Below are 13,983 nucleotides of genomic sequence, written 5' to 3' on the forward strand. Positions count from 1 at the left end.
TTTCTCATAAAACATCAGCAAAAGAAATAGTTACTGTATTGTTTTTCAATGCAATATAATCTTATTTTAGAAGCTTTCAGAGCCACTTTATAATCCAATGTCACATCTTGTTGTGTTGTGTCTTAATAATTTAGGCGGGCTGTGACAAGCGTTGCAGCATGAGCAGGAGCGCGTTCCTTCCTCCCCAGTGAACCTGAGTTGTTTAATTGGTAAAGTTGAGGCTCTAAATTAGATAAGGCATTTCAGTACTGACTTTTATAATTAATTGTGTTTGCTTGTCTGGCAGAGTGTGGCCTATAAAAAGAGATGCTTAATGTCAGGAGGACCAACCTGGATTAAACAAAGCAGTGATTCAGCTGACCGAGGTAACAAACTCTCAGGAGAAAGTAGAGAAGAATTGTTAGAGTGCTAAAGTTTGTGACTGGGACAGTACATTGCAGCTTACAAGAACATAACATTATATTCAATTGATGTGCACTTACCCTTTGTAGAAAATTGAGTTACCCCATTTGGCCAAAATTGTATCTCCAAAGCTAGCATCCCTGACTGCTAAGTCACAGTTATGCTTTAAGCTATATGCTAATATGGTAACATGCTAAAATGCTCACGTGATGCTAGCATGTTTGGTTTAACTGGTATAATTGTTGCTTCAACATTAACCGTCTTAAATTAGCATGTTAGCACAATTATTCTTGCTAGTCAACATGAAACACCAAGTACAGCAGCTGCTGCTGCTGCTGATGATGGTAATGTGTTTAGTTTAGTTTAAGTAACTTGTGCCAAAATTAAGCTAATGGATCGTCAAAATTACTACAATTTGTCCTGTGGGAGGCATAGATGTGTCAAATTTCATTATCGTCTGTAAGTTATTTCACAAAAAATCTTAAAGTGCTTTTCAACAGCAGGAACTTTCCAGAGGAACTAGGAACCCTTTGAGTAACTGCGTTTCGATAGCAGGAACTAGTGTCTAAATTTAGTTCCGGGGTAATTAATTTACCCCCTGAAAAGTCAGGGAGGTCCAGGAAAGGTCCAGGAACTTTCAGGGCGGGGCCTGCAGTGCTGATAAATTCTGATTGGTCGAGTACTTGCAGCATTTCATTTCACCCACTATGTTTAAAAGACTGTAGCTGCAACCTCACTGTTATCATCGTTATCGATCAACTGTTATCAATGCAATAAAGCATGATCAAAAAAAGTTAAAAGTTGAACCTCCTCCATGTTGCACAATTGATGACACTGATGTTCTTCTTACCGCCACCTACTGGATTGGTGGTGTATTGCAGTTACTTTTATTACTTCTGCATATGTCCTTGGCTTGATTTGCCTAATCTTCCCGGGACTTTAGGCCGCTGTGGAAACGCAGACAACAATGGGCCACTGGAACCATTTAGTTCCTTGAAGAGAAGTTCCTGGATGTAAAAGATCTTCTCCATCAACACACTGCCAGGAGGCAAATACATGTTTGTTTTTTGTTTTCCTTTATGTTTGATTGAATGCTGTCTGATTGCATACATCTACATCATGATAAAGATGTACTCATCTTGTAGTACCTCTACTGTTTACTGTATGAGACTGTATGAGAGATCCCTTGATTTTGTTCGAGTAGATGGTATCATTCACTTGTAAGCAGCATTTTTTAATTGTGATTGCTTGTATTGTAATCAGTGGGAACCCGAAGTAACCTTTTGATCACACAAAACGAGGAGGAGAAATTCTGATTACATTTTTGTTCTGAGGCTCTGTCGGCGCATTTTGTCACTGAAAACTTCTCATTTTGACTCACAGCCAGACAGACTTCTTACCATCATAAAATAACACCAATGACTGAATGTGAGAAGTATTTTCCCTGGAGACTGCTAATGTAATGCATCCTGCCGTGTGAGCTCTACTCATATGACCGCTTTAATCCTCGTCAGAGCATACAACTGATACACACAGGGAAAGAGTTGTACTGAGATTAATTGGGTGCTTTAACGTGACCTAGCTTGACCCTTGAACTTGTTTCGCGAAAAAGACTTCTTTCATGCTTGTCGACACGAGTCAAACAAGTGAGATGTGCGTGAGTATGAACAGCATGAATGAAGGTCCTCATTGTTCCAAGACAATCTGAGGATTCTACAGGATGTCACACACTCTGCCTCGTAAATTGATGCCCCTTAAACAAATTTCTTTTTTTCCCACCTTTATATAAATAGGAAGCTTCCTATTGGGCGAGTCCCACCCGACCCTCCGCCTCCTTTCCCCCTGGTTTCCCGAGCAACCATGTCAGGGTGGAGGAAAAGAGCAAATCATGTGAGGGCAGAGCATCCTCCTCTCGCGTTCTCTCCCGGTGAGTGTGTGTGTATAAAAGCCTCTCTCACCATGCTTTCACTTCACTCCTGTAGCTCTCCATTGCATTGCAGAGAGGAGGAAGACTGAAGAGACAGGAGAGGGGGGGACACGACCAGAGGAAATCCCTGTGTTACAGTGCAGAGACATTTCTTTGACCTTCCCCCTTCTTTCTCTCCCTCTCTTTTTCCTCCCTTTCTCCCCCATGCGTTTGGGGTTTCCCTCCTCTCCTTCTTCTCCTTCTTCTTGAACGTCTCCGCTCTGCTTGGACTGTGGCTGCATCGATGCAAAATGGGTTGTGGCAATTCCTCAGCCACCAGCACCTCAGGAGGGGGTAAGTGTTTTTTAAGGAACATGTATGTGTGTGTGTGTGTGTGTGCGTGCATCTGGATTTCATGTATGTGTGTGTGTGGGTGTGTGGGTGTGATAATGGATGAGAGAGTTGCCACTGGGCTCTGCAACAAGGGTAGAGAGTGTTTTGAATGTAAATGAAGTGTGTCATGATTACCCTTGCATTCGGTGTATATTCCCAGATGTGTCCGTGTGTGTGTGTGCGTAATCAGCGTGTGTGCATGGTGCTTTTAATGTCTTGATTCCATTCATGAGGAAATAAATGGGCAGGTATGTTTGTGCTTCAGAATGTATGTAAAAATGATCTCCTCTGTGCAAATCAGTTTGTGATAAACTGGCTCCGACTGAAGTGTGTCAGCGTTTGAACGTGCGTTCGGAGGTTTCCTTATGGCTGGTTTGTCGATCATGAAGGGTCTCCCATATGCTGGTAGAAGGACACCCCATTAGGAGTAGCCTCAGAAATGTGCTGCTTTGATGCATCTGATGACCCTGATACTGTGATTACAATGGTAACACCTACCTTGGTGACAGTAGGTAGGTCACTGGTGTTTCTTTCTGTGTTTTACGTGTGTGTGCTCTTTCTTTTGTGTGTTTGTGCTGGTTTCCATGGATTTTCAGGATGAAAAGCGAGCATTTTCAGCGTCATTTAAAGCGTCTTTGTCTCCCCTCATGACTGATGCTGGTTGTGCAGCTTTGGAAACACTCCATCAATGGCCAGGTTTCATTCATAAAAGCCCAGAGAATGGAAAAAATACTGTAAACCTGTTGTTTTACTGATGCTCGTCCGGATTCCCTGCCTCATTTTGGCTTGTCCTCATGTAACACATCTCTCTGTTGATTGAGGCTGATACCTTTTTTTAAATCAGCAAATCTCTTAGCACCACAGGCAAATTAAGGTAATAATTAGATTAAAGTATCTGCAAGATTACCTCACCACCACTGCCCATTAAAGCAGTGTGGTGTGTGTTTTTTTGCTTGTGTAAATGTGTGTGTGCTCGCAGGTGCCTAATCAGTGCACGCCAGGCGTGTTATTAGAGCCACAGACAGCTACCGGGAAATGAAACTCGCTGTTGCCTTTTCCTTCAAATTTGATCTACTTAGAGGCTACGCTAGTCTGCAAACAACATCTCAGTAGGTGTCTGAGTTTGTTATGACTGTGGCTTGTTTGTCTGTGAAGGACAGAGCAGCAGCTGTGTTCATTTTCTGCGGAGCAAGTCCTATCCATTTTTCTTCTCGGTCTTAGAGGTCAGCTCTCAGCACAGTGTCAAGGACTATGACATGCTGTCACTTTGACAAATGTGGACTAGTGGCTGCATTTGTTTGTCCGCGCCAGCTGACACCAGGCCAAAGGACACGCTTTCCTACATTATTATTATTATAATTATTTTCTGCTGCGTTAAGATAGAAGCACCTCCTGCTCCTATTATATTATAAGTAGTATCTTCTGGTTGAAATATTTCTACCCTGCCTGTTTAGCTTTAATAAGCAGCATATATAAATATACAACAGTTATAACACTCGATAACGTATTCGTATCAGAACTGAGTGGATAAATGTATTTTCCAACAACTATTGCCCCCCTTAAAGCTCCCGTGAGGAGTTTTTCGCTGGTTATGAAACAGACTGAAATTTATTCTGATTACTCTATATGACCTGCAAATGCAAACCAGACCATCAGTGTCAAGACTGATTATTTCTATATAGTTATTTTTATGCCTGAAACTGCTGGCGGGGGGGGGTGGGTGTCAGACAAAGCGGTTAACTGTACGCTGCCTTTGTTTACATTTTCCAAGTGAGTGATACATATGACTGTTAAAGAAAGCAGGATGAGATTTTTTGTTAAAAAACACCACATGTACAGGACAAAATCAGCAACGAGATAAGAGGTACGGCTTTGTCCACAGGGGGCGCCAAGATCAACACAAACTGAAAGTTCCTCACAGGAGCTTTAATTACTGAAATTCTAAGCATAAAAAAATTGAACTTGCATTTATAGCTAAAAATAACTACATCAAACATTATAATGTGTATTATGCTATAATCTATATTTGAAGTGCTCATTTATAATGCTTACAAATGCTATATTGTTCGGCTTAAAGAGTTACCATTTATTTTAAGCATTTTGTTTCCAGCACATTTTCTATCATGTATATATACTGTTACTCAGAAAGCTATAAATTCAAGTTATAGGAGAACAATTTCAAGCTGTAGTGACCGCCTCAGTACTTTCTTTATCACACTGCTCATCCTTAGCCTTATGCACCCAGATGTACACCCTTGGATATAAATGCGCTTTTGTCAGGCTACTGAATGGGCTCCTGTGTCCTGTCAGCAGACTCGAACAGTTTCTGTGAAAGAAGTCCCTCGTTCCTGTCTCAAGGATGAAATTCCTTGTATTTCTATGTAATGTAGATTCTCCAGTTAAAGGTCGCTGCATGTTATTCTTGTAGCGTCGTTTCAAGGCACATTTCTACACTGACACGATGCGTAAGAGCAGAATTAAGCCTTTTGTTGCCCCCGCTGTTGTGAATGTCATGATGTATGCTAAGGCAGGAAGTTGGATTATCCTGAAACTGTATGTGTTATGATCTCATTTTGATTCAAATCAAGCTCAGTAGACTGCCTGTGGCTCAGCAGAGAATGAGCTGTTGTTGGACCATAATCAAACAGCATTAGGACGGGCACAACGGGTATCATTCGAGACATTTTACACATTATGCCTTATTTTGGTTGACAGCAAATTCTTTGTTACCACTCAGGGGCAAGTTGGGAGAACTGAAAAAGGCAACTGTTTAGAAAGCGCAAAGAGCCTATACACTTTTGTGGATGTATTGCATACTTCAGCACTCATTGGCCTCAAGGAAGTTCCTGGAAACTGCTTAACAACTCAGTAGGGGAAAACAGGCACTGTGTTGTTGGAAGTCCAAGACAGGAGTGGAGTACTTGGTGGTGTCCCCAGTTTAAGATAAATGAGGACCAGAGCATGTGCTCCAATTATTGGGGTATTCAAATATTCAGTCTCCACAGGAAAGGTAATTCCAGGGTGCTGGAAAGGAGGCTCCATCTGAGTGTCCAGCCCCAGGTACTGGAGAACCAATGCGGATGCTGCCTTGGACTTGGAACAGTGGAGCAGGTCTTTACCACTACAGCATTACTGGGAGGGTCATGGGAGTTTGCTCATCCACTCTACATGTGTTTTGAGGACCTGAAGAAGGCCTCAGACTATGTCCACTTGAGAGCCCTGTGTGTAGGTACTGTGGAGAACGGGGTATGCAGCAAGCCATTCTGTCCTTGTGTGTCAAAAAAGTGTGTCAAATACATTTCCTAGTGGGCCTCTACAACAGTTGTCCTTAGTCTACAATTACATCAGTAATGTTCTTGGCCACGATCTCGAAGTTCAGTTTGTGGAACAGCATTGCATCTCTGCCTTTTTGCAGATGATGTGATTCTGTTGGCTTATCAAACTGTGACCTTCAGGACACACTGGGGCACTGTGCAGCTGAGTATGAAGCTGTTGGGATGACAGTCAGCAACTCAGTCTTAGTCCGTTAAAACAATAAAATGTCTGTATCCATTGAGGAACGAGTTAATGCCTCAAGTGAAGGGCTTAAAGAAAATTGGGGTCTTGTTTACAAAATGGTAGGATGACTAGGGAGATTAACAAACTGATATCTGCAGTGGCAGCAATAATCACTCATTGCAGTGAATGTTGTGGAGAGGTAGCTGAGCTGGAAAGCAAAGCTAGGATTTACCCCAGTGGATTTATGTCTAAACCCTCAACCAATGGTATGAGCTATTGCTAGAGGCTTACAGATCGCGGATACAAGCCACTGAAATGAGTTTCCTCTGCTGGTTGGCTTGGATCAACCTTAAGGTGGCTACACACTGCCCAGGCAAACACTAATAAACTCCAACCAACACCAACTGTTGGGTCAGTGTGCAATGACAGTCTTTGTTTGTCGGATGGAGTTGTTGGAGTTCTACATGTCCATCAGGGTTTGGTGGAGTTGTGGCAAGTCGGACCAATGTGCGCCTTTTCCCAACAAACCGCAACATTCTGAGAGTGCGTTCCCTTAATAGCTAGCCTATACTTGCATGTGGAACATCAGTACGCACGACCTTCATCCATGTAAAATAAAGCACTTAAATAAGAGAAAGTAGGCAACGAAAGTCTGTCCTGTCAGCTGATGTCTGGGCAATGTGGAGCTGGCAGTTGGCCTTTGGAACATTCTAAGGGCTGATCAGACAGAACGCGAATTAGCAGCAGTTAATGACAGCTAATGATTCGATGGTTGCCTTAACAACAGTAGAAAAAAAAGGTACACCAAGCTGCTCTGTTTCAAACTGTAGGCTTCAACAAAAAAGACAGTATGGTGCACCTCGCGTTTTATAGCCTGCAAAACGCGCTCTGTCTGATCGGGACCTAAGACTGCAACCAGCTACTTCCAACTTTAGAATGTTGAGGTGAGTTGGGCGTTGTCTGGGCCATGTGCAGTCACCTTCATATAACCAAATGAGCTAGCAGTGGTCGTTTGTGCATCTGATTAGGATGCATCCTGGCGGCCTTCCCTTTAAGTTTTCTGTACATGTCCAACTACACCCCAGGGTTGACCGTTAACATGCTGGGGGAGGGTTACATTGCTAGTCAGGCCTGGGAACCCCTCAGGATCCCCCAAAAGAAGCTGGAAAACTGGGAAGGTCTGGCCTCACATAACCATGAAAAAGGTTAACCTTGCTTTACATGCCATGAGGAAATATTTTAGGAACTTAAATGTGTTGTCAGGGAACATTTTGCAGATATTTTGGTATGAACATTTTGCAACTTACTTTATTAAAGAGTTTCTCCATTATTTTGTCAAAATATAAAATTAAGGTTCCATTAATTACTTTTAAACCTGTTAGCTGCTGATACTTTAGTAGTGTAAGAACACATTTTAATGTGGATAAACTTGTATATCCTGTAGTTATACCAGCGTCCTTAGACATTGAGGCATTTTGAATGTATTAGCTACATTAAAAGACACATAATACAGCAGGTTATGTAATCTTTGGTTGATTTACATGCAGCCTTAACAAACAGGTGGTCATATGTAGACTCACCTCCTGTGAAGCCTGGCATGGTTCCTGCCCTGATAAGAGGAGGAGGTCCATTGAGCGCTCTTTAAGGCTGACCACACGATCTCTCTAAATCACTGCCAGCGGAGGGTCAACGCCTCCCCTTTAGTCACTCTGATCAATTTAACAGTGTTATCCTAAGTGTTAGTTGTTAATTGATTTCCGCAACATGTCTTGACACAGAGATCAGGTAGCTGTTAGATAAGTCAGATCAGAGTAGTGTTGTATTATATAAAGGCTGTTGGAAGCTGTCTTTGTTAAATTTAAGTGTCTCGATGGCTGTTGAATGACTCCTTTTCACACTGAAGGTTGATTCTTTTCTTTTCATGCGTTTTCAGGGCCAGCAGAAGTCTCCAAAGATGTGTAAGTACATCACCCTTTTTCTTACTGTTCATCACTCGTGACCTCCAGGTTTCACACATTCATAACACTCTATTGGCCTTAACAAAGGAGCTTTATATATCCACCCACGTAGTCTTTGTACAGTATACTTAAGTGATATGGCAAGGTACTGCGCTGATGTTATACAACTTTATGAATATGTATATTAATCTAGTAGCATTTAACAGTCAATCACAATTAAAGCACAATAAATCATTAACTAACATTATATTCAAATTAAAGCCTACCATCTGTTTTCACCGTGTCGGGTTTGCAATGATGTTGATTGTTGTGAGGTGGCGGCTGCAATGGCGATCATGACGGAGCATGCTTGTGACGTTAGCAACAATCAAGTTAGTTTTCCTCCCTTAAAACAGCGAGGAAAACAGCACTGCAGCATATTGTAGATAGGAGACGTTGTAGCGGCTTGGACCTGGAAACGTGGAGATGTGACAACACCACGTAACAGCCGGATAGCGCCATCGTCTGGGTAAAATATCGTAACACAATAACATACCTCTCTGCGTTTTATACTGGTATATTAGTCGCACCGGTATAAAGGACGCAGCCTACTTTGTTAAAAGTGCGTCTTTTATAAACACACAATAAAACTGTAGAATTTGCTGCAATAATGTTTACAATTTGGTCAATTTCTATCACTGTTTTTCGCTGGTTATGAAACAGACTGAAATTAATTCTGATTACTCAATATGACCTACAAAAGCAAACCAGATCATCAGCGACAAGATTGATTATTTCTATATAGTATTTTTAATGCCTGAAGCTGCTGGTAGGGGGGTTGGTGTCAGACGAAGCGATTAACTGCACGACGCCTTTGTTTACATTTTCTAGGGCACAAAAGTAAAGCGAGTGAGACATATGACTGTTAAAGAAGCAGGGTTTGGGTTTTGTTAAAAAAACACAACTTAAGCATGTGAAGGACAAAATCAGCAAAGAGATAAGAGGTAAGGCTTTGTCCACAGGGGGCGCCAAAATCAACACAACTGAAAGTACCTCACAGGAGCTTTAAGAAATGTACTCAGTTTATACTTATAGACATAAACTGTTATTTTGCTTATTAAAGATGGGCAGTTAATAAAAGCGCAGAGGAGGCACGGTATTCAGAAAAGTCACAATCTAACTTTTCTTTTGCTTCACATGTGATATTTGATGATATCATTTTGTATTAATGTGATTTGGATATTATTGTAATCCATATAATAATAATATTATCCATGGAGTTATATTTGTGTGTATGATTGTGTTTGTGTACTGTTAAGATACTGTGTAATGACAGAATGACTTCTTTGGTGATCCATAGTTTGATCAATGCAGTAAAAACTTGTTTTTTGATGGGTTAGCTCATCCCTGTTTAACAAAATCCACATAAACACCAACTCTGCAGTAAAAAATGCGGTTTAAAATAAAGTAAATGAACAGACATTTGACGAGGAAACAAGCTCATCTCAGGGTCTTATTTTATAAAATCATTGCTTTGATAAAAAATGAGTTTGACAGTGTCAGAGGGCAGGTCGTCCTTTGCCATCACCAGCTAACGCCCATCAAAACTTTGGCAGGGGTAGCATTTCCAAAGCACTTCCTGGAATCGGAGAGTGTGTATGTGTTTGCCGTGTGTGTGTACTGCACATATGCACCAGTTGATAACCATCTGAGCCGCCAGCACAGGACCCACGAGAGCTGACAACAGCACACTACTGACTCACCGAGGTTAATCACAGCTTCCAAGGACTGTACTACACAGCAAAATACACACGAACACGCACAAACAGATTACTGGTCGTGAAACACAAGATTAAGGGAATAACACACCCCAAAAAGTGAAACTGTGAATTAGATGAGGCAGCTTCATGTCAGCCCCCCCCCCCCCCAAAAAAACAAAAATAAAACAACAACATGAAAAAAAGAGGATGATGTCATTGGAAACATGTTGTTCAGTCGCCTGGTTCCACCTGAAACACAAACAGGAAATTCAGTCTGGTCATCAATGTTCACAACTCCAGAAACAGAATTAGCGATGTTCCCTAAGGGGCTAACGCTGCAGCCCTCACATGTTCTGCCGCTTCCTGAGTCCAGTGTTTCCTGCGTCTCATCACTTTGTGTGTTCTTTTGTCCTTTGTGCTCCTAAGAGCTGACCTGACCTGTGCTTCTTCTCTCCACCAGGACAGAAGATCCTGCGGCAGACGATGAGAAAAGAAGGTAGCTGCTGATTTTTTTAATTTACTTAAATTGTATTTATCTGGTGCTGTTAGATCAATTATCAATGGGATTAATCGTATTGAGCAATTGTATTTAATTCTTTAAGTCATTTTGACATGACTGTAAGAACACCACATACAAATAGTTGAGAGTCAAATTTCATTAGAAGAAACATCTAACATCAGTTGTAAATGGAATTAACTCAGTCTAAGTCCAAATTGTAACAAAACATTGTAGAGAAAATAAGTCTTAATCTTTGTCACCACATCCAAATGAATATTTAAATTTTCTTTGTTTTAAATATTAACCCTTTATTTAAAGTCATAATCTTGAAGATCTCTATGGCGGCACCTATGGCGATAAACGGAAACTGCAGGAGCACACTTCCCAGATATCCAGACAGTGTTGCATGTGTGACGTCCACGGTTGGCTCCGATTGATTTTCCTGGCTGACGGTCGCTTTCCTTTTTAGACTGTTTGCCTTCATCTGAGCGTCGAGTTAGTTTCTTTTTCTTTGGATTTTCACTTCTTTTTTAGTTGTATCTGTAGTCATCCATCTTTTCTTTGTTTGTTCAGCCATAGTAGATTACTGTTTACTCGCAACACTTGCAGAGACCGGAAAAGCAGCCGCTTAGCTCCGCCTACCCTCTCTGGCAGACCAATCACTGCTGGCTGATGGAAAACGCGTCACTAACTGGGCGCCGCTTGTGATTTTTTCCGCAAAAGTCGCCACAGACACCCAGTCTGTAATACTGCAAATGCAAAGGCTTTCATCAGCGGGCCATAGTCTCAATCACCATTGTGTTACCTCATACGGTGATAGATAGTGACTTAATAGACATTTATTATTTTAAAAAACCTTTACAAATGACGTAAAAGCAAACAATAACAAAAACACAAAAAATGGCAGTAAGTCGTAAAAAAGCAACGAATGGATGGACTGTTGAATCATCAGGTCAGATCAAACATATTCAGGTAATTCTATATTGGGTGTGTTAGCTGTTTGCCTCCTTCAATAGCCAAAACCGTCTGCTGTACACAGAGATCCCATTTAAACCACAGACTATCTGAACATAAAACCAATTTCAAATTATCCAATTTATTAAAAGACTTCTGAAAACAGGATGCATAACTGTGAGATAAAAAAAATCAGGGACACCTATTCATCACCAAATGCATAACAACTAACACAAAGCCTATTATGCCCAGGGGTGTCATTTTTCAACCACATTCAGAGAGGTAGAATAGCTAATGTATTTGCTAAAAGCAGATTGAATGAGAACCACATTAACTATTTCTGTCTTTATTATTCTGTCCTTTAACGGCTGCACTGTTCTCCTCTCCTCTCAGGAACTATGGTGGCGTCTATGTAGGTCTACCTGCAGACCTGGCCGCTGTGGCTTCCAGTCAGTCTAAGTCCACGCATAAAGGTACACACCTATAAATAACCACTGTTCTGCACAGCCCATATTCTGGGAAATGAGCATCTTGTCGTGAAGCAGCTGAGGGCATGGAGAGAAATAATCCCCAGTGGCTGAGGCACCGCTTCATGAAACCACATGCCTGCCTGCAGCACTGTCGGTTTTGTTTGGCCTTTATTTTTACTGAATCTTAATGAGGAGCGTTCATGTTACTTTTACATTTTGGCTGCTCTTAGAAACTCAGAAAGCTGAATGCTTGTTTTGATTTTTTCTATTTTTGATGCTATATAGCAAAGTTTCAGGAGCAGGACCACACCTCAACGGTGCCCCTTCCGGCAGTCCCATAAATTCAAACATAACCCTCTCCTTCTTTTTCCGCTCTAGTATCCTGCAGCCCTCCCTCCCACCCCTGTTTCTTTCTGTCCCCTTATCCAGTAAAGCTTCCCGAAAACGCTAACCACAAGATTTTCAACCTCTCCATGCCTAAGCATAATCATCATCAACCTCATTAATCAATAAATTGTTAAATCATATCCTGTTGATGGTGTGGTCCTTGCTAGTGAATGCTACGTTAGCTTCTGTACGCCACGCAATGGCAAATGGTAATATCGGGGTAATTCAGCCATACATGTTCGAATCGGAACGCTTCATCATAAAATTACAGATGACAACAAAACGCGTCTCTACCATCATTTAGTGGCAACTTGTTGAAACTTAGCTAGCTTGAAATGTAGTAATTAGTAGTAGTAATGTTAACGTTAGTAGGCAGAATGAGTTTGCAAAAATTACGATGACAGTTACAGCTGCCTCACGCAACGCCAAAGTGGTTGCCATAGGTTACACATAATGATATGCGTAGCGTCACCCCGTCCATTAACGGGATTGGCTCCTTAGGTTTGTGACATCTCAAACCTTCCTATCTGAAAACGTGTTGTTCAGCCTGTCCTTGGTACACTGCAGTTTAAAAGCAGACAGGCCCAGCCATGGAGATGAAAAACACCACATGGAGATGCTTACAAGGTTAAAAGAGGGGGTCTTTAATCAACATGGGCTTTACTATTCATATACCGGGTTTTCTTCTCCAGGGGGTCGCATTTTTATGTAGTTATGGGAATAGTTAACCAACATAAACTGTGATCATTTAAACAGTAATGTAACTTGTATTGAGAAATTAAGAAAGCACTGCCTTGCTGTTGTATATTGCAGTCCTAAAGGGTTTGCTCTTGTGCTAATGATTCTTAAATATAATAGTTAATTGATTTGTTTTTTGTGGGTTTTTTGAGACGGAAACACAAGAATTAGACGTGTCAAATAAATGTCCAAGAAATATCCTGGCACTGATTTTCTGTTTTCCCCCTTTTTGCAGACTAGCAGCTCCTGAAGGGAACACAACACAGGTAGTCAATGTTGCCTTTTCAGCTCTTAACATCTCTTCTGTGTTTTATCCCTTAGAATATACAGTATGTTAACTGGTCAAAAGAGTCACATGAAAAGCCAAATACTGTATTCTTTTTTTGGCACAGGTTTCTGCATACTCACATTACTGAATCTCAGGCTTTAACACTCTCACTGAGCGGGGGTGTGGACAGCTTGCCTCGGCTCTGAGGACACTCCCTTGCAGAGTCATGAGAGGCACAGTGACGCAGGGGTGCAGAGTGAAAGTCTGCAGACGGCATCCATCATCACCTCTAACTTTGCAAAAAAAAAGAAGAAGATGGGAATCGGAGCGGACAGGCAGCCACCCTGGGACTGGCAACTGTCGGCTTTGTGACAGCCGTCTTGGCTTCTCAGTCACGGCACTGGATGGTCCTCTTTCTTTCTCTGGAGGAGACAGCGGACCCACCCAGCTCTGTAACTAACTGTCTCGGAGTTACACACATTCCCAACGCCCCCCCTGCAATAATAATCACTGCTCAGTTCTTTCTCTGAGACGTCATCAATGATTCATTGTGTGGCGGAGACAGAAAAGTTAGAGAGACAGAGAGAAATCTCTGAGTTTCACAGAAAGCAGCTTGTGTTTTTTTTACTGATGTCCCCAGATGTCCCCGGATGCATAAACCAGCTTGTACCTGGTGTTGCCACTTAAACTTGTGCCCCAGACTTGTTATGTAACGTCAGCATATGACTCATGATACTTAGAGGATCTCTCTCTCTCTCTCTCTCTCTCACA

The 13,983-nt window shown here is 41.7% G+C and overlaps 1 protein-coding gene across 2 annotated transcripts; it reads left to right on the forward strand.

Moving 5' to 3' along the window:
* The first annotated feature begins 2,598 nt into the window (after window positions 1-2,598).
* On the forward strand, window positions 2,599-13,211 carry LOC138613539 (overexpressed in colon carcinoma 1 protein). 2 transcript variants are annotated; one of them, XM_069687237.1, is made up of 5 exons: window positions 2,599-2,662; window positions 8,133-8,157; window positions 10,357-10,392; window positions 11,743-11,822; window positions 13,180-13,211. In XM_069687237.1, the coding sequence occupies exons 1-5, from the start codon at window positions 2,620-2,622 to the stop codon at window positions 13,182-13,184; spliced, it is 189 nt and encodes a 62-aa protein (XP_069543338.1). In that variant the 5' UTR covers window positions 2,599-2,619; the 3' UTR covers window positions 13,185-13,211. The 2 variants fall into 2 exon arrangements, with proteins under 2 accessions (XP_069543338.1, XP_069543337.1); XM_069687236.1 differs by lacking the exon at window positions 13,180-13,211 and having other exon boundaries at window positions 11,743-11,836.
* The last annotated feature ends 772 nt before the right edge of the window (window positions 13,212-13,983 follow it).

Source organism: Semicossyphus pulcher, unplaced genomic scaffold (genome assembly GCF_022749685.1).
Source record: "Semicossyphus pulcher isolate SPU_LCO1_2020_fin unplaced genomic scaffold, fSemPul1.0.p SCAF_8, whole genome shotgun sequence".
NCBI classification, from domain to species: domain Eukaryota; kingdom Metazoa; phylum Chordata; class Actinopteri; order Labriformes; family Labridae; genus Semicossyphus; species Semicossyphus pulcher.

Excerpts from the sequence above, each read along its gene's own strand:
- LOC138613539 (XM_069687236.1), top strand. The coding sequence starts at position 2,620 with ATGGGTTGTGGCAATTCCTCAGCCACCAGCACCTCAGGAGGGG. Across the intron at positions 8,158-10,356 it reads GCAGAAGTCTCCAAAGATGT|GACAGAAGATCCTGCGGCAG; the intron begins GTAAGTACATCA and ends TCTCTCCACCAG. Across the intron at positions 10,393-11,742 it reads GCAGACGATGAGAAAAGAAG|GAACTATGGTGGCGTCTATG; the intron begins GTAGCTGCTGAT and ends CTCTCCTCTCAG.